The 20,025-nt window shown below is 39.1% G+C and overlaps 1 protein-coding gene across 3 annotated transcripts in view; it reads left to right on the top strand.

Annotated features, from left to right (window-relative positions):
* LOC145455894 (G-protein coupled receptor GRL101-like) overlaps positions 1-20,025 on the top strand; it is a 70,946-nt gene that overhangs the window by 47,684 nt on the left and 3,237 nt on the right. Inside the window, exons 3-11 of one of the 3 annotated variants that reach the window (XM_080333921.1) lie at positions 2,426-2,499; positions 3,477-3,507; positions 3,815-3,869; positions 8,473-8,602; positions 9,386-9,528; positions 11,272-11,456; positions 12,990-13,115; positions 14,529-14,627; positions 15,414-15,635. In XM_080333921.1, the coding sequence (XP_080190047.1) occupies positions 2,426-2,499; positions 3,477-3,507; positions 3,815-3,869; positions 8,473-8,602; positions 9,386-9,528; positions 11,272-11,456; positions 12,990-13,115; positions 14,529-14,627; positions 15,414-15,635 (1,065 nt within the window). The remainder of the gene's footprint in view (positions 1-2,425; positions 2,500-3,476; positions 3,508-3,814; positions 3,870-8,472; positions 8,603-9,385; positions 9,529-11,271; positions 11,457-12,989; positions 13,116-14,528; positions 14,628-15,413; positions 15,636-20,025) is intronic. The other 2 variants (XM_080333920.1, XM_080333922.1) reach the window with 2 other exon arrangements.

Raw genomic sequence — 20,025 nt, 5'->3', positions numbered from 1 at the left:
GGCGATATCGCCCACGTTGGGAACCACTGGACTAGAGTGAAACCACATTACCAGATTGTTATAATGCGACCTATAACTAAACATTTGCTGTCCCAAAAGATTATTTAATGAAAGTATTCCTAGTAGGGATGGTGCGAACCCATGAAAAGTTGAGCTTCGTGCTGGGAACGCGAACCATTTTGAAAGGTTCTGTGTGAACGCGAACGTGAATCTATGACGTTACGTGACGTCATATTGCTGATTCCAACCCAGGGGCGGGCAACTTCTCCAGTTGGAGGGCCGGATATAGGAAAATTAGGTACTTGGCGGGCCGGATTGCTGAATCGATTCATTATTTGTCCATTTATCCACTTATAAAAGGAATAAATCGAATTTATTGAATGTATTTTAACGACAGCAATGTCACTTCAGAGCCATTTCTCGCCGATAATGACGAAGACAATGTGGATTTGAGAATAGGATTGTCATACAGGCGCCGCCATGTCTGCTTCTATCGGATCAATCAACACACGGCGCAATCCTTAATTAGGATTTCAAGGCGTGCGATAACCCTGTACGCCTAATTTACCAAGATTACCAAGGGTTGAGTAGGTGACGAGATAGCGTCGTTGTTCAACTGTGTGGCCTGATTAATCTCGATATTGAATTCATGCGGTCTGCGCCCTCTACGAAATTTGAAAAGTGGCCCGCGATCTGTTTTGAGTTGGCGATCCCTGGTATAAGCGGTGTCTTACTAGGGTTACCATACGTCCTCTTTTTTGGAGATTTTGTCCTCTTTTTTGAGAATTTCGGTTAAATATATGGCAAAATCGACTGAGATACAGTAAATTAGCACTAAAGTAACGCTCCAGCGGCTATTTCGGGAGATGAGCCGGAAAATTGACCTTTTTTTTAGTCAAACAACTGATAGTGAAAGGAAAAACTGTAATTTGGGCGCTGAGCGAAAAAGTTTACCTTTTTTTTTGTCAACCGACCAAGAAGTGGGAAAAATGTACAATCTTTTCAGGATTATTCACCGGTTTTGCAAGTCTGAAAATTTTGAACAATTGTCCTCTTTTTAGATTTCCAAAATATGGTAACCCTACGTCTTACAAAACCCTAGAAGTGTGCCGTTGTACAAGTCGGCGATTACAGAATGAAAAATAAGAAATATCAGTCTGGTGTAAATGACCATTGTTACCACTAACGACATTGGGGTTAAGTACATCGTAAATGCCGATATTGCAAGTCTTCTCGCTTCGACGAACTTACGCGTAAGCTCCACTCTCGCACGCTGCGCATACACGTGTATCATAACATACAGTCACTAAAATTTGACGTAGTAAGCAAGTAGTGGGAAATCTCGGCAGACTGGGGCCGCGGGCCACATTATCATGTAAGACGGAAAACACTCTGCGAGCCGGACAAAATCCCTTCGCGGGCCGTATGTTTCCCGCCCCTGTTCTAACCCGTCATTTGAGTGAAGTGCTGATATATCAATGTACAGTTGTACAAGATAGCTAGCGAAGACTCAGGCCACATTATGTCACAATGCTGAAGTACATTTTTAAACGTCACCAAATATATTAACTGTATAGCAATCAAATGCTATAATAATCCCATAACATCAATATCTTCCGTCGCTTTGTAATATAAGCTTACGCCTTAACAGTATAGTCTGCTAGATTTTTTACATTAGATAATGATGTGTTCCTTATATGAATTTCGTTGATTGGTTGAAAAAGCATCATTCGCTGAATTCTTACACGTACCGTATTTCCTTCTTGATGGAGAGTAATTGCCAGTCACGCTCACAGCATAAGAGTCACTTAATATTCACCAATGGAAAGCTGAATATTTCGAGCAAACTATTGTAACTGAGCAAGTAAAATATTTGAGATTTTCAAGGGGCATGCTGGCTTAGAGTTGAATTTTTATGCTGCCAGTGCCATGCACAGAATAGCCCGCAGATTAAATGCAATAAATTTCAACCTAAGCTGTTATTATGATGTGAAAATTGTAATATATGAAGAAGTTCACACTGCAGAACCTTCCAAGGTTCGTTTGTGAACGTGAACCTCTAAATTTCTGAGGTTCACGTACAGAAAGTGAACGTTAACATCACGTTCACATCATCCCTAATTCCTAGCTAAAAACCTAAAAATTTGTTAGAAATGTGCGTCATAATACAAGTATATTCCTATCTACTCAGAATTACTACGCGAACCAAATGAAATCGTCTGGCGGGCCGGATGCGGCCCGCGGGACGGATGTTTGACATCCCGGATTTAGATTATCAAACGTAATGTGCCAAATTATGTCCGTGTGAATTATAATTATGAAATTGTAATAATTTTTTCATTCGTCAAGTGTTTCATTAAATATATTTAGCGCTTGTAGTAGCTAAGTTACTGCTGAAATAAAATATATTCCATTTTCAAACAAGATGCGGTCATGAGGACGGATGTGATTGCCTAATTTCAAGCTATGTTGCACACAACACAACGACAGATTCCTGCGGTAAGGATTTGGTTATATGTATGTCTAAATCATTTAAGTATAGGTTCTTTCATTGCTAATCCAACTTCGGACCCCCCTCCCGAAAGTGATGAGTATTAAGGTTTCTTTAATTTTGATAAAAGTTATTCGGTATACGCAGTCTATTATCAGCGAGGTTACCATATGTCCTCATCTAGGAGGATTATCTTTCTTTTTAGGAAAATCGAAACAGATCTCAGAGGACGCCTAAATGTCCTCATTTCTTTTGCAATTCAGCCTCCTTTTCAGTTTTGACAGATAGGCTAGTGGACAGGGTCAACTGAAAATCGACATAAATGGCGCGAAATATATAATGCAGACGTTTGAGTAGGTAATTTGGAGTCGAGTCTACGTGATAACTAGGGCGATTTTTTTTGTAACTCTTTCTACCGGAGAATGTACGAAAGCATCTTTCGTTGTACTACAACAAATTTGAATTATTTCTGCCATTATACGTGATATAATAACTACTGGAGTTCTTCATAGGGCCAGCTTCCGTCAAAATCAATTCTTTTCGTTTTAAAATTACTCAGATTTTGAGTCAAATATAACATTATGTGGGGAAAACACCTAATTCGCATATATCAAGTCAAAATTTTTAGGTAAAAAAATCGCCCTAGTGATGACACAACAAGATTTCCAGTAAATATTTTAAAATCAGCTATTTTCAATTTTATTAATAATTAATTTTTTTGATTTGATAAAAGTGTCCCCCTTTCCCGATTCCCAAATATGGTAATCCTATTGTTGGACTATATCACGAGTTCCTGAATTTCGTAGCCTACCTTCTTCTTCGATCATGCGTAAAGGTATAGGTATGAATTGACATGCGCCAAATGGTCAACATTTACTACTTTCTCCTTTTATTTCGGACAATGTTTCGTTACACCTCGCATGTTTCAGTGTCTCATTGCAGTTTTGTCTTGAATATTATATGTTAATTTATATTCCATATGAAGACCAGGACCACGGACCTGAGAAGATCGACAAGTGAGACATCATCATAAACACTACAATATTCTATGATTATAGCTCTTATTCTACAAGACTTTTATTACGATACGCGAGGCTATACCCTATACGATACCGAATCAACTGATAACATACCATAAATTTTCTGCTGCTGAAAAAATGCTAAAAAGGATTCTATTCCCTTCTAGTAGCTTATCATGTAGCCAAAATCTACTCATGTTCCCTGGTAATCCTTTTGGAGTAAATAAGAGATTAGAAAAGCTAAATAATGAAGAATAATTGTACGGTCTTATAAACTGAGCGAGCACATTCAACTTTATTTTAGTGCAGCAACGTCAGAGATGTGCAATGGATTTCAGAAACAGTACCGTGAATGGCAGGTACACAGATTTTGTTCAAATGATTTATGTTCAATTGTTTATTGCTTATTGACTATATTTGTTTCGGGCGTCAATAAAGGTTGTCGGTATCGAGGTACTACATTCACCCTACCCTCTGAAGCAGGGGCGTGAAACATACGGCCCGCGACGGGATTTTGAGCGGTGAAAAAATACGCGATTAATGTATGGATTTAATAATCCGGCCCGCCAAGTAGGCCTACTTCATTTTGCCAAATCTGGCTCGCCGACTGGAGAAGTTTCCCGTCCACCCCTTAAATGTTTCTACCTACTTGTAACACTTTCTCAAGAATAATTCGCCGCTATTTTTACTTGGCAAAGACTTGCTTGCTTTTCGCTATTTACGCTTTGTCAAGCTGCAACAGTATCAAGTTCCTCCAATCAAAGATAGAAACACAGAAACAGAGACGGAAAAATTTATGGTCTATAGACTTTCCAATGATGGTCAGTAACGAAGTACTTCTACTTTTTCTAAGTGCTCTAGTACAGTGGTGCTCAACCTGGAGTCCGCGAAGCATTTTCAGGGGGTCCGTGAAACCTCTAAATATACAAGACGGTTTATAACATTTTGTATGATTTTTTTAATTAGGGAAATCACGAGTCAGTTGCGCTTTATTACTGGTGGAACTCCAGAACTCACATCAACAGATTGGTCGATCTGAGATTTATATCCAACTGTGCAAACTCATTTTATATTGCTAAATCGCCAATGGCCTGCTTACACAAACGTGTTGCTGTTTAGAGATGCTTTGTTGGCGATTGCGGAAAAAATAAAAGTTGTAGTAGTGAGGTCAATCATGGTGACTTCGAAATGTATGCAAAAATCCATTTTGTCCTGTGATTTACATAACCACTATTCCATAAGATCGTCAAGAGAAGCTGATAGACATAAATGACGTGGCCGGACGATAAATGTTCCTAAAAACTCTCTTTCTCGATTTTGGTGCCTTATTCGGTGTCATCGAAATCGTTAAGCGTTACTATTACATTCCCAACCACTTATCTTTGTAGAAGTGGATTTTCAGCACTCATACACCAAATCAAATACGCGGATTTTCCAGACAATGCAACGTTTTTCACGAAGTGCAGTTTCAGAATTCGCTTGGAAATAACAAACGTCTCCCCAATTTCTACACAAGTAGTATGATGTTATTTTGAAGAAAAGCCATTTTTTGCTGTTATCACTGGCCTATACAGTTGATATTGGCACAACAAATATGACATTTGCACCAATATGAGCTAAATTTGAACTAAATGTTGAGGAGGTTCGTGATGGTCTAAGAGGGGTCCGCGAAGATAAAAAGGTTGAGAACCACTGCTCTAGTAGCAATATAGGATCTAAATATCATATCGTAATCTAGGAGCACATAGCATGTCCTAATCTGCAAAAGTGATTCTTGACTTTCAAAGTTAGGTCCTGTTTTAGCAGAAAGAGCCGTTGGCCAAACAGATCAAATATATTTTCTGCTTCTGACAAATAGTATTTATGTTTCTCATTCAATTCTCATTGTCATTACCTTGAGTTCTTCTCATTAATTGGAGTTCTTTATTCTGGAGAACAAACATGTTTAAGTTTCAAACCAAGTGTGGTAGCATCTATTATTACAACTTCTCCGTATTGTTCTCCGTCCAAACCACGGGTCATTTAATAAGGGGGAGGGTGTCATGTCGTCACATTTTCTTCAACTGGGCGCTTGGGTAGACAGAATATGACAATCGCTTTTCCACAGCAAAAACCAATATTTTCACCCCATTTCTGGGACGAATGCATATGCTGGCGACAATTTGAACCGCCTGCGATGCGACCATACGGATCAGCTCTCTGCACCTTCTTCATAGCTCAATTTGCAACTTTTGGCAGTCCATGCGAACTTATTATGACAGTTTTCGCAACTATACTAACTTAATTACTTACTTACTTGAGTAGACCTAAAGCCAGTCAATTCTACTTCTACTTGAATTTGTTTTGGTTGCATTTAAAATCACCACTTCTACTCGATATGGAGTTGATTTTATCGTGACTACTTCTACTTCTACTTGATTCGCTTTCTTGACTACTTTGGCCACCTTGGCTACTTTCGCGGATTCAGATTCATAGTTATGTATTCGGGATTATATCATCATTTCGACATGGTTAAAAATCCTCCGGCTTGCTATGCGGAGGAATTAGTCGGTTAGTCTTTTGTTGTTAATCTGCTGTAACCGGCATGATATTGCCACAAATTGTGATTTTAGACTGATTTTAGCTACAGCAATCGAATTGTGGACTAAATGGTGGTAAAAACCACTCTTCGCGTACCATTGTTGTTTGTGGTATTCATGTTGTTTGTCGACTACTATAGCCATTTACACTAGTCCGATTTTCTTCATTTTTATTCCGTAAAAGCCATCTTGCAGCACGGTTCAGTTCTATACTTTTTTATAAGACACTGCTCTCGCGGATCTAATGGCGAGTATAGGAGCCTATATATAAACCTCCAATGCTTAGACGGAGTCTGGAGTTGAACCCGCAACTCATTGGTGTTGCAGCTGTGGATTATGCCACTACGCTACCTCACCACCCCTTCGCGTACCATTACCACAACCCTACTACAGTGTAGATCTTTCGAACTTATCAAATCATTTAGTGCACCACATCGCAATGAAACGCATGATACATTCTATAGCAGCGTTTCCTAATGTGTACACTAACACCTCAGCGGGGGATTAGGATTCTGATGAAGGGGAACACTCAGAGTCCATGAAAGCGATGAAGACGCTGATAAAGAATTTTGAAACAATATTCCGATAGACTACACCCGCACATTTAATTCACTAGTATTTCTGCTAGATCACGACCAATGGTTATCCCGCGTTTTCGTAGCCCTTAACATTCAATGCGATGTCCACAATTTGATGTTGTACAATAACCACGTCATAATCTGCATTACTAGGACGAACATGGTTGCTTATGATGACGCTAGTTTGAAATAGATGCTATAGTTTAGGGCAGTGGTTCTCAAGTCATATCTGTGGGTACGCATTAAATGCATATCTTTGGAAACAAGCTCACAATTTACACAAATCGTTAACGTAATTTTGTCTAATGTAAAAATGTCTTTATCGAATGCTTGTCGGTAATTTGTTGGTACGCAATAAAATCATAAAACCTCGAGGTGTTGCGCGGTAAGGGAACATTGAGAATCATGGCACTGGTCTAGGATGTTGTTGGTAGGATGATGAATCCCAACCTGCGCTCGCCATCACCTCCCAATTTTGTTCGAAACCTCTTATCATTCTCGCAAGTGACAGGACATTTTATTCGTGCGAGTGCGAAGTTTCAGTAACTTCTACTGAACATTAGAATTTTCGTCGGGCTTCGCGCGAAATATATGTGAAGTGATCAATATGTTTTCGAGAAAGTATAGCGGTCCATATAATTTATGTGGTGGATTATGTGGTTCATGGTTCACGGTATTTAGAATCCGATTTCAAGTCGCATATAGTCGCGCATATGACAGTTTCATCACACTAATTTGGGCTTTCTCGGCAAAACGTTTGGAACAATAGATAGATAGTTCCATTTATAGTTGCATGTACAATTGTACGTGGCCTGTACTAATCTGTAAAATTCGTGCCTTCGCCACGTTTGTTCGTTAGGCCCTGTTACTGTTTTAGCATATCTGCTTGAAAATTTCGACCCAATTATAAAGCATAGTTACTTCCATCAATTTGAGTTGTTTGATCGCAGCACTGTATGTTGAAGTTAAAACTGTTTTCTGGAGATAAAATAAAATATAAAGTATTTTGACAATATAATATATTCTCAATAACTTTCTAATCGCAATAACGTTACTTCATTATCGAATGCGACTTCGTCGTATCGCTCATCGTCCTAAGTACGATCCTTTTAATATGGGGGGCAAGGTGCATCATGCCATGATATGCTCTTTTATATCAACACTATCATTTGCATCACATGATGCCGTCGAATTCTGACATTGTTGAGGATTTGTTGGCCTGCTTCCGAGGAGGTAGCATCACGAACTCGGTTCTCTGAACCGTCCGCATATGCTTGTTCCCTGGTTTTGACAGTCCGCGAGCGCGAATTTATTTCCATTTTTCGTAACAAGTATTTGACTTTACTGGAAAGGTTGCAATCGAATAGGATTAAAAACTAAAAAACTGAAAAACTGAAAAAATATCATAACGTTCGTCCAGTCAATTTCGACTTCTACCTAAAGCAGTCTTCAACTGTTTCGACGAGCGCTACTTCTCGTACTTCATTGGAATTCTACGTCATTACTTCTACCACTACTCGAGTAGCTTTAATGTATACTACCGTCTTCACATGCGGTCTGTAACGCGCTAAACTTCTTTAAATTTTCGAGCTCGCGTACATGTTTCTCACATATAATTCATGAGAATCGTGTCTTATTCCTTCACTATACCGAGCAGATGAATTTTATATAATTTATATTGGCCCAAATGCGTTTGATCTCCGATGTTCGCATCGACGATACGGCTCAGTTACACGGTAATTTTGTAATCGCCTCTGTCACAATTTACATGTGAGCATCTTTCGTTTGATTCAATTTATTTTCAGATATTGCATTGTGAACTAAATCAATGTGAAATGTCCATAAACCTATGTCGACCAGGCTGCCAGAAATACGCGGGCGAATACGATGAGCTGGAAGACTACAAAATCCTATTCAGTGCGTCGATTCTCATAGGTACTTTAATTTTAGTATTGTCAATATTGAGATCTAGGAGAAACTAATCACCGCCATATCTAATATTGGTCGTGCTCATTGCTGAAGTAATAATAATCTCCAAGTAAACTCTACAGTAAAACCAGGGACGGCCCACAGGCAAGACCCAGCCCGCAGACAGATTTCCTTTTTCCGCGATAATGTGGCCCGCGGTCACAGTCTGCCGCAATACCCCACTATAATTGCTTACTACGTCACATTATAGTGACTGTAGGTCTTTGCTTTCTTTGTGTGCTTTGATTCTCTGTTTTCGGTTTTTAGTCACGTGACAAGCATGTTATGTTTCGTCACAAAAGGCCTTACCATTTTTCGCATCCTTCCTTTTTTTCCTTGCCCCAAGTTCAAACTGGGCGAACTACGCAGTCCCTGATTATAACATATATGTAAAGAAGTTAATAACTCTGTAGGTATATGCATACCCAAACATTGACATGCCATGCACAAGCCTTAGCGAATGAGTATGGCGAGTAACATCACTGGCTTGTCACTGGTGCGCAATCGACAAGACGTATAAAGATGTACCTCATTGCAACTTCAACTATACTACGACTACGACCAAACGAACACAATGGCGATTTTTATTCTATCTTTCTTGCTGTTTGAATGACTTGAGTCGGCCGCGATTTTTCAATGACTTTTGTCTACATATTTGCCGATGCTTTGAAATTGAAGCATACGTTTAAAACCCCACCTTATTTACTACTGTAATCGAATCTACCTAATGTTGACCTTTCTTCACCACAGGCATCATCGCCATATTCGGTAACGTTGCCGTTATCGTTGTCACCTCTAATAATTATCGAAAGAAGCGGGCTGTTTACAGCTCGGAGGAAAAAATTACGAAAATATACTTCGTGAGCTTGTCATTCTCGGATATGATCGTGGCGGTGAGATTAAGTTTCCATTAGCTGTTATTTCTTAAGCTGTCGTAACATTTCACAGAATCCCACCAAGAAATGACCCCCATTTGTTGTTTTAGTGATATGGATATAGCATTATAGCAGAGTTTCTTAACCTGTAGAGAAACTCTTCTAATGCAGTGGCTCACAAGCTTTTTCAAATAATCGCCCCCTTCTCAAGCTCGACACAAATTTTCGACTCGACTCAAACTCTGATCGCTGGTGAATTGACTATAAATAAGGTCATTTTTCCGAGTAGGGGCTCTGAAAACCTGTTTGCACGTCCGTTTTCCGTTGCGCTATGACGAGGGCGATTTTTTACCTAAAAAATGGAAGATTTTGACATAAAAAATCACACTTTTGACATTTTTTTGACCTTAGAAAACTTAATTTTGGCCAAATTTTAGGTGTTTTCCCACATTATGTTAGAATACTACTTATCTTCATTTCTGGTTGGAACTGTCCGTCTGTCCTTACTAAGTAGTTTGACCTAAAAAAAACTGATTTGACTCAGAAACTGACAAATTTTTACATGAAAAAACTTAATTTTAACGAAATCTAATTTTATGAAGAAATCGAGTAGTTACATCACATATTATGGTAGAAATAATTAAAATTTGCTTTGGACGAAGAATGGAGAAAGAACGTTCAACAGCAACTGTTGTTGGCTGGCAACAAAGAAGTTGTGCGTACACTTCTGGCGACACAGCGTCTTGCTTCATTCTGACAATGTCTACATCACAATTTTTCATCATGCGCTTCTTGATATAAGAACCAATGCCCATGCCCACGCAGTTTTTCTTCAGTTGGGATATTGCGGCACGTTCAGCATAACACCATGTCGATCTATTTGTTTCATTTGGCCGTTTATGATTCACAATGAGCGGGCAGTGCGCCTTCTACAACGGAAGGCTGAAGTATAGGCTAAAAGCTGTAAAATGCCGTATGATAAGTTGACGGACACTGCAAGCATTTACGATACAAACGAAATGCAGGAGGCAAAAAAATTCTGAGTTGTATACAATTTTGACATGTCAAAAAAATGCCCTAGTTATGACTTTTTTCAGTCAACTTTCGGGTCATTTGAAGAACAAGCCGTCTTCCCGTGTATTTTTGGCCGTGTCAATTAGATATATCTCACATGACGTTCTAAAATTTTCTCCCCCCCCCCATCGCCCCGATGTCGCCCCCTTTGGCATTTTCGCTCCTTTCTTTCTCAAAATCGCCCACATTGTGTTTATCTGGACCATCGCCGCAGACCTCACCACTTTAGCTAGAGTTTCATTTGAAACAAAAATCAATTTCAAACAAACACGTTTAAAATATTGCCCTCGTTTAAAAGATGTTTACTATTGTTGTTGTTTTACCTACCCGTGACGACACAGTGGATTGGCATTTACAATTGAAAAATTATGCTAAATACGGCTCCTTCGACGTCGACCTAAACTTCATGCGACTTTTAGTGTTTCGTGGAGCGGTAACTGCGGTGGCACTCCCACGGCCTCAAACGATGAAGGCCGAATATTCCGTTCTCTCATAATTCCGAACAGGCGGGCTCATTTATTTCATGCTCATGCTACTCTATGAGGGCATAAATACTTATGGTGAATATGGCTTCCAAAACCATTAAGTGATCATAACCAATAACAACAAGAACCTTCAAGATGAAATGAAAGTGTCCAAGATATCTCGTTGCAACGGAAGTCTATCATGAGGTCTTTTCTCTTGCAGATCTCAGTTCTTGCCAGTAGCACAATGCTCATGCATCTTGCCATCGAAAAAAACGTACCGCTTAAAGAATTAGGAAAATGGAGAATTCCATGTGATGTGGTTAGCAGCATATTGATAATTGGATCGGAACAATCAGTTTTCACTCTGTTTCTGATAACATTGTCAAGGGTTTACGGTATTTTCAGGTAAGACGTAGGCCTGCTGCATATGCAGGCATCAGAGATTTCGTCATGAAGAATATGCGCATCTTGCCTGACTACTAGTTGTTTGTTTTTGTTATTATTACGCCATACAGATAAAATAGTTCCTACATTTTGAATTTGATTCACCCTATTACTGAAGTTCGCTACTGATGAGAGTCAGTCGAAAGGCTTTTAAATAGATCACCAATATCAAGTTGTTGTTTCGCGTTACTCCGAAGTTCTGTGCCCAAAACGGCTAATTGTAGATCTGTAGGTTTGTTACGTAACTATGAATATCGAATATCACCCACAATTATATTGTTAAAAGAAACTTAAAAGAACAAATATACTGTTTTGATGCTTTTTGTCGACTTCCAGTGGTTCCCAACCTCTTTGTTGTCACGAACCGCAAGCGGTTTTCCTCAAGCATATAAATTTGAAAAAGGTGACCAAACTATATCATTCAGAAATTTTTTCACTATAAGCAAATTTGAATAAACGGCTGGTGTTGCATTTGCTGACCTAAGCCGCGTGCTCTTTATTACGCAATAAATGAGGCAATGTGACTCTAATTGACATGCCATGTGGTAGATGTAGATGTGGTAGATGAAGTGTAAGGTCAATGTAAAGTGTAGGAAGCAGCATCAATTTATTTTAATTCATTCATGTACAGTTTATCCTTGTGTGCTTGAGCTTGACCCATGACACATGTGCATTTAAAGAGAATAATGAAAGTAATAAGTTACTTTTTTTTCGAAAAATTGAATGAAGGAGATCATGGACCCCCAAATGCTTTCTCATGGGTCCCCAAGGGGTCCGTGGACCCCGGGTTGGGAACGACTGACTTAATTTGTTGCATTTGAAAACTAGATTCTAGCTAGATAAATTTTCGTGATTGTTCATTTATAATTTTTGAGTGATGCTCAGCGTCAGAGGCGGCATTGTTCGTGTGCAGTGTGCACTGATTTTATATATGTATATTGTTTATGTGTATGTTACTTTATAAATTTGTGATCACTTTTAAGCGTAAAACTGTACCGAATATGTCATCTTATGAACTTGATTGCGCATTCAACTTTTATAATTGTAATAATTGTTTTCATACATTTTCTGTAATTGGCAGTCATTCCATAAATCTATGAGTGAATGTCTCGTTTGCTAGGGGTGATTGATGCATTGTGTATATATATTCCGTACATTCATGTGTGTATTGTATAAAGATAACTGGTTACCGTGTCAACCGTAATAAAGATTACAATCACAACAAACATGAAAAAGTCTGGACGAACAAACAGAACTATAATTAGCCGGTTGCAACAGTGCCACCAACAGATATATTATCTTGAAGTTGTGAGGAATTTCCGTCGTACGGATAAATCTTGATGTAAATGTATACACGTTTCATGAATTGATCATTTAATCATATATCGACAGAAGAGAACACATACTACAATTACAATGAAATCTTCACAGAGAATTACGAATTACTGAATCAATCAACAGTTCCTTCTATTTACCAAAAATCTGTCATTACAGACCGTTTTCTCGATTACCATTGAACTATTCCGTGATTGCACTTTTCGTTTCATGGATTTTATCTATTTTCGTTGGAATTATTCCATTGATACCTTATTTTGAAGACATCTTCCTGTTATACCTTACGTAAGTACACTTTCCTCGACATGTGTGTCTGATTTAACTCGTAACTAGGGATGGTGTGAACGTGAGGTTCGCGTTCGCGTTCTGTGTGTGAACCTTTTTCATATGTTACTCTTTTTCACGTCAATATAATAGGGTTACCATATTTTGAAATCCGGAAAGGAGGTCACTTTTTCAAAATTTTCAAACTTAAGATCCCGGAGGCAAATCTTGAAAATATGCTACCTTTTTCCCACTTCGTAGTCAGCTGACTAAAATAAAATTAAAAAGGTCAACTATCCGACTCAGCTCTCGAAATAGCCGCCGGAGCGTTACTTCAGTGCTGATTTACTGTATCCCAGTCGAACTTGCCCTACATTTAACAAAAATAACATATTTGGTTGACATTCTTTGCATTTTTGCTTCGGACCACTTTATGCATGGCGCTAGCAACATAGAAAAATGAACACTAAACTAGCACCTTTTCAATCGAAACAATTTTACTTGCTTGGATACGAAAGTTTGCTCAGAATATTCAGCCTTCCGTTTGTGTATATTTAGTGACTATATCCTATAAGCTTGACCCACAATCACACAGCATCAAGAACGAAATACACTACATGTAGGTAGTCAGCGAATGATGCTTATTCAACCAGTAAATGAAATTGGTATAAAGAATACATCGTTGTCTATATATGTAAAAAATCTAGCAGGCGTATACGGGATCTATCTTGATTTGATATGTTTATTGTATCATAAAAACCACATCCGAGCGATTGAGGTATTGGCTACTGTATCACTTGTTTATGGGGTAATTTCGGTAGCAAGTATACTAGTATAGAAACCCGTTCTACACTCTGCTCAATATCAATGTAGCAATAGTCAGTAGCCGAATACATTGTCCGGTATGGCCTAGGCCTTATATTCCGGTGCAAGTCCTTGTCGAATTTGTTGGCAAAGCGACGGAAGATATTAATTTTATGGGATTATTATGGCAATTGATTGCTACAGTTGATACATTTGGTGACCTTTAAAAACTCAACATGCACTTCAGCATTGTAGCATAATGTGGCCCGAGTCGTCGCTAGGTGTCGTGTACATCACTTCACTGAAATGTAGAGTTGGAATTATGAGGTCACGTGACGACATAGGTTCACGTTCGCGTTCTCACGAACCTGAGCCTTAGACGTTTTTTTACTATCGATACTCGTAACTATAACCTTCTACCTTGCAAAGGTTGAAATTATGAGTGCGTATTACAATTGTTAGACGTAATATAGGGAAATGTATTACAGTATTCGACTATATCTATAATATCATGGTTTTCCTGTGTGTCATAGCTCACATTTTGTATATGTATTTACCACGCACGCACGACATTATGAGCTTTCACGCAGACTATAACACCAGAACAAATTGTTTTTATTTTGGTTGCAGGCAAACGGAAAAACCTTTGCTAAATATGATACATTACAGCCAAGTGGACGAAATCAACACTTCGCTTCAATCGTTTTATAAAAGTGTTGACAATTCACGGTATGACCTATGGTATTTCCTGCAAAAAAACTCAACATTTGTAACAAATATGCTGGAAAATATAAGAATTTTTAAATCTACTCAGAATTGCTTCGCGGGCCGGATGAAATCGTCTGGCGGGCCGTATGTTTGACACCACTGGGTTAGGATAAGGCTTGGAGCTAGGATGTATATGGGGGTCAATTTCAGGGTTATAGGTTAGTTTTGGGGTTATAAAATCACATGCTGAAGTGATGCATGGTAAAGTGTACCATGCACAACTGCCGTTTTCCATTGTGCCGCATTCTCATTGCTCATATGTCGGGCAACCGTCTGAACGACGTGTTTACTTTTATATTGGACGCTTGTAATGACAGTAACTGTTATAAAAAGCGAAAACAATATACACTTGGTTCATCTTATATGTCAATTCCAAATCTATTATTCTACTATTGATATTTGCAGAAGTTGAGATTTGGTCCTTTTCTAAACCGAAAATGTTTTTTTTATCGTCACAACCTAATTTCCGATTTGAGAATATTTCGCGTCCACCCTAAAATATGTTTAAAAAATTACTGAAAAAAGACGAGCACCTTGGCGACCCCCAGATGATAGACAACCGATCGCGAAGTTGCAAACTACTGCTCTATGTCGTCGCATTTCCGTACATTTGTTACCGAGAACAATAGAGAATGGCACACTTGGTTCAACGCACATATCCATTCAGTACATGTCCATTCTGACCATAATATTTAGTCTTACATAATGCAATTTTAACCGGTAACTATGCACCCCTGTTAACTACAGGCCATCTGGAAAATGGGCCACGCTTCGTCACTACATGAGCAAAGTGTTAAACGTCAGCACTTCGATTCCGTTTGGATATTATCACGGGCGTGAGCTTTGTATGCCCAATTTCTACCCGGCTAAGAGAGCGAAATCAGCGCCATTCACCGTGGCCATATTCGCACTCAATGCAACACTTTTCGTTTTGATGGTGGTTGGATACCTTTCGATCTACATGAACTGGTCAGTTAAGTTTGGTATGAAAACCCAAAACTGTGGTGTCGATTTTGTCCTGTTCCGGGAGAAAATAGATATTGGTCAGTAATGCAGCACTTCTACTTTTTCGCAGAACCCAAGTATTTTTCCACTACTAGCAGTACTTACTCGAGTAAATCTAGCTTTCCGCTAATCCTACTTATACTCCTGCTACTACTAATTCTACTTCGCAATATGTTATCATTTATTTACTACTTTTCGCAGTTTTCAGTTTGTCAAGTAAAAGTATTATTTTTCTTCAATCAGGGGGAGAGGCTGAAAAATTCCATCGCTGTTTTCACGAAGTAGCAACAACAATTAAATTTTCACAAAAGTTAATTAAAGCCCGTCATTTTCGTCGCACTTCGCGCAAAGTAGGTATGGAGTGACACGAATGTTGTCACGAAGGTATCGGTGAAGATGATTTTGGTAGCGGGATCCGTGACTCCGTTCTTACAACATTGTCGCCCATATAACATGTATCATCATACTAATATGGCTCATCAAAACATTTGGAACTACCGTTTCGCAATCTAACACCTACCTTTCGTGTCGTAATCTAGCTGCGCAAGGCGTGTCCTAATCTGGAAAAGTCGTCTCTGACTATTTTGATCGGTAGACCTGTTTAGTGTTTTAGCAAACCACAGTTGAAGCTTTCTGGACAAAAGACATGAAATATATTTCCGTTTTTTAGAAATAGTATTCGTATTTTCTCTTTTAATTCCCAGTATCATCACTTTGAGTTCTTCTAAATAATTTTAGTTCTTTTTTCTGGAAAAAAAAATCTTGATGTAGTGTTACCTCTATCCTCCGGAATTGAAATTACAGTAGGCCTATATGGCATTTTTACTATCCGCCATATTTTTATTAATGTATACCAGACATGGGGTAATCACGATTAGTAATCGTAATCGATTACGACGATTACAGCATTTTCAAGTAATCGTAATCGCAATCGATTACATTCGAAAAAATACTGAAGTAATCGTAATCGTAATCGACTACTTCGCATATCTAATCGATTTCTTTGTGCATGAACGATTACTTTATATTTGCACAATGCCTATGACATAAACTGAACATTCGTGAACAAGGAGATATTATACCAGGTTTATTGACAGCACAAATGTCAGATATTTAGACGTCACTGCTATAAAAGCGTTTTGTACATGTGTTGGTTGAAAAAGCGGTATTACTTATGTGGCTTCCAGGTTAATGTCACAATTGCAGATATTGCAATGTGCGAAACACTTGCCCGTCAAGCTTCGTTTGATACTTTTGAAATCTTTCTCATAATCGTCACGAATAACGCTTTTACGCTTGTTCATTATAACTAATCAGATTTAGCCCTATTAGCAGCTAAAACTATTTGTGCAATATGATATAATTATCGATGATTTATAGCTTTACTGCTTTTTAACCCAAGTGTCGACTGCACTGCTCCGTTTTGCATAACGCAATAAAGGCTGCCTTCCCCACAGCTTATTATGTAGTAGACTAAACAGCAGAAAACCTGGTACTGCTGTTTACCGCTAAAACGACGTCCGCTGCGAAAGCTTGGTATAGGCCTACAGCCAAAACTGCTATACCACTCACTGCTGCCATAGCTATCTCACCACTTAGAAGTCAAATCATGTGGTGTGTACACCACGGGAGTTCCGTTCATTCACGGTGTCATAAAATTACGACGCAAAAATATAATTTTATAATATTATGCATCACGGATACCGGGCGAAAACGATGAAAGTTCTGTAGTAGTAGTTGTTGATAATAAGACAAAAAGGGCACCAGACGAAAATAAGGACATTTCTTAAAAATAAGGACAGTTGAGTTTTCTAAGACACGGCCTTTCAAAATAAGGACAAATCTTAGAAATAAGGATGGTATGGCAACCCTGGTTATAGGTGTAGCTAGAATCAGGACCCAAACAGCAAGTCGTACCCCAACTCCAAACGATAGTCTTGGGCCCCATAAGGTGTTCAATTTTCAGGTCGAACACTGGATTTCGATAAAATATTGGTATTTACATTATATATCTATTCATTTTTAATCCTCTCAACGCCCGATGGTCAGATTTACCGGTAGAGCTGGGGGCCCCCGGTGGCATTTGTATAGTGGGACTCAGATTGAAATGGCAGGGCTATTCGCTACGTCCATTCAGCACGGCTATTGACAATGGACATATACTCAAAGCTTCAGCCTAGTTCTTACTTTGGTAGCACACCTCGTGGAGTCGCATGTTGACCGAACTTGCATGTCTTTTGGTGTGGCGCCGAAATGCCTATTCCTATAACTTGGTCATCCTTTCATTCTTGAGGAAGTGACGTTTGAATTTGAAAATCAAGCAATTAAGAGACATTAAGTTGCGATGCTCGAAGAAAATTTTCTCAAGTTAATTAAATTTCTCGAAAATCTTTCGCTCCCCACGAGGGTTGTAACCCAGTTGCAAGGTTCCGAGTCACCAGGCAATCTCACTTATTTTAGTTTTGACTTGAGTCAAATCGAGTCATTTTCAATTCACCACCGAGTCATTATAGTTTCACTGTTCAGTTTACTTCTGTTCAACCCACTTTTTCTACTCTGCTGGGGTAATATACAAGACTCGCATTCATAATATAGTAATTTCCCTCAGTCTTAACACTTTGTGGCCCAATTTTCCAAGTAACAGAACTGATAGACGAAATATCAATATTGTGTTACCAGAACTATTCTTCCAAGTTACAATGAAATGTCTGCCTTGGCTGCCCGAGTCTCGATGAGTCGCATGACTTGGTTCGAGTCACGCACAATGACTCGAGTAAAAGTCGTGTCAATGAAAAAATTAACTCGAGTCGAATCATTTTACGCATTTGAAAAAATGACTCGAGTAGAGTCGAGTAACCAAAATCGCGACTCCAGTCATTACAACCCTGCTCCCCACCCGACTAGGGAGTTTGGGGTGCGGTAGTTAAGTTATGGACCTGGCAAGAGAGCGAATAGGTGGGTGCGATAAATCGTCCCCTATAAAGTTGGACATTCGGTATATTCTGACGTAACAAGCAAATGATGTATTATCTATAAATAAAGTTTGTTATCTCATTACGCCTTTTCATCGCAATCATTATATTGTCTACCAATATCTTCTAATATTAGTTTCAAGAAGCAATATAAATGTAATCGTGATTACTTTTCCAATGTAATCGTAATCGTAATCGACTACTTCCGGATTTTGCTGTAATCGTAATCGTAATCGTAATCGCGTGACACGGAAGTAATCGGAATCGGAATCGATTACATTCATAAAGTAATCACCCCATGTCTGATGTATACTAATCGCAACTTGTGTTTGCCACATCCAATTGAAATTCTCCGTATTGCTCTTCGTCTAAACCAGTGGTTCCCAACGTGGGCGATATCGCCCCCCAGGGTTTTGGCGATTTCCATTTATTTTGACGTAGCAGATGTAGGAGGTCACGAAAAAGCATCATGCAATGAAGTCAATATAACAACGGGTCTGCCCGAAGATGTTTAATTATTATTTAGGGGTCCTACCTTTTCCAACAATCCCCTCTAAGCTCTACCAGAAAATTTTATTACGTGAGCAGAGATAGGATAAAAAATTGATAGCGATAGATATGCAATTCCCGACCATATTGACCGATTCAAACATGATTTATGTAAATTTGTAGCGCTTCGCGCGTTCCGGCGCAATACGGTGACTCACCAAACAGTACATCGAATAGGGTATAGCTGATATGTAGCGACAGAAAGCCCGCTGTCTGAGGCGGTCTGGGTTTTTGGGGGGGGGCTGACGAAGTGCTTTTACGGTCCTGATTGGAGTCAAGTTGGAAAAATGACTTTTTTAGCCAACTCACGAAAATTTAGCTCTAAAAGTGTGATTTCGAGGTCGAGCCGAAAAGTTCACATTTTTTTATTAGTCAACTCACCAGTGATCCCAGTTTGTGTATCCATTTTTCGGTTCCCAATATTTGGGGGGCGCTGACCGGTGTGGAGCTTCTCAAACTTTTTTAGACACGCCCCCCTTTATGACAGTGACAAATTTCGCACCCTCCCCCACGCCTTATCGTCATATCATAATATACACCCATGCTGACAATCCCAACGGATAGTTTCATGGCATGGATGGTTATTACTGTTAATGAGAGAATTCTCCGATATGAAATTGAGACTATACACAGAGCAATAACTATGAATGGTATAGGTAAATTGTGCCGAGCGTGGAATTTAATTTATCCGACCGCAGCTTCGCGACCCCTACAGATGCTTTCACGCCCCCAGTTTGAGAACCATCGATCTTAACTACGTGCCCCATTATACAGGGGAGGGCACCATACCATCGCATTTTTTGTAACGGGGTATTCGAGTCAACATAATATTA

This window comes from Botryllus schlosseri, chromosome 14, assembly GCF_051294905.1.
Source record: "Botryllus schlosseri isolate E-star chromosome 14, Bs_hap1, whole genome shotgun sequence".
In the NCBI taxonomy this organism is placed as follows: Eukaryota; Metazoa; Chordata; class Ascidiacea; order Stolidobranchia; family Styelidae; genus Botryllus; species Botryllus schlosseri.
The sequence above is the reverse complement of the archived record's forward strand: the minus strand, read 5'-3'. Positions and strand labels throughout refer to the sequence as shown.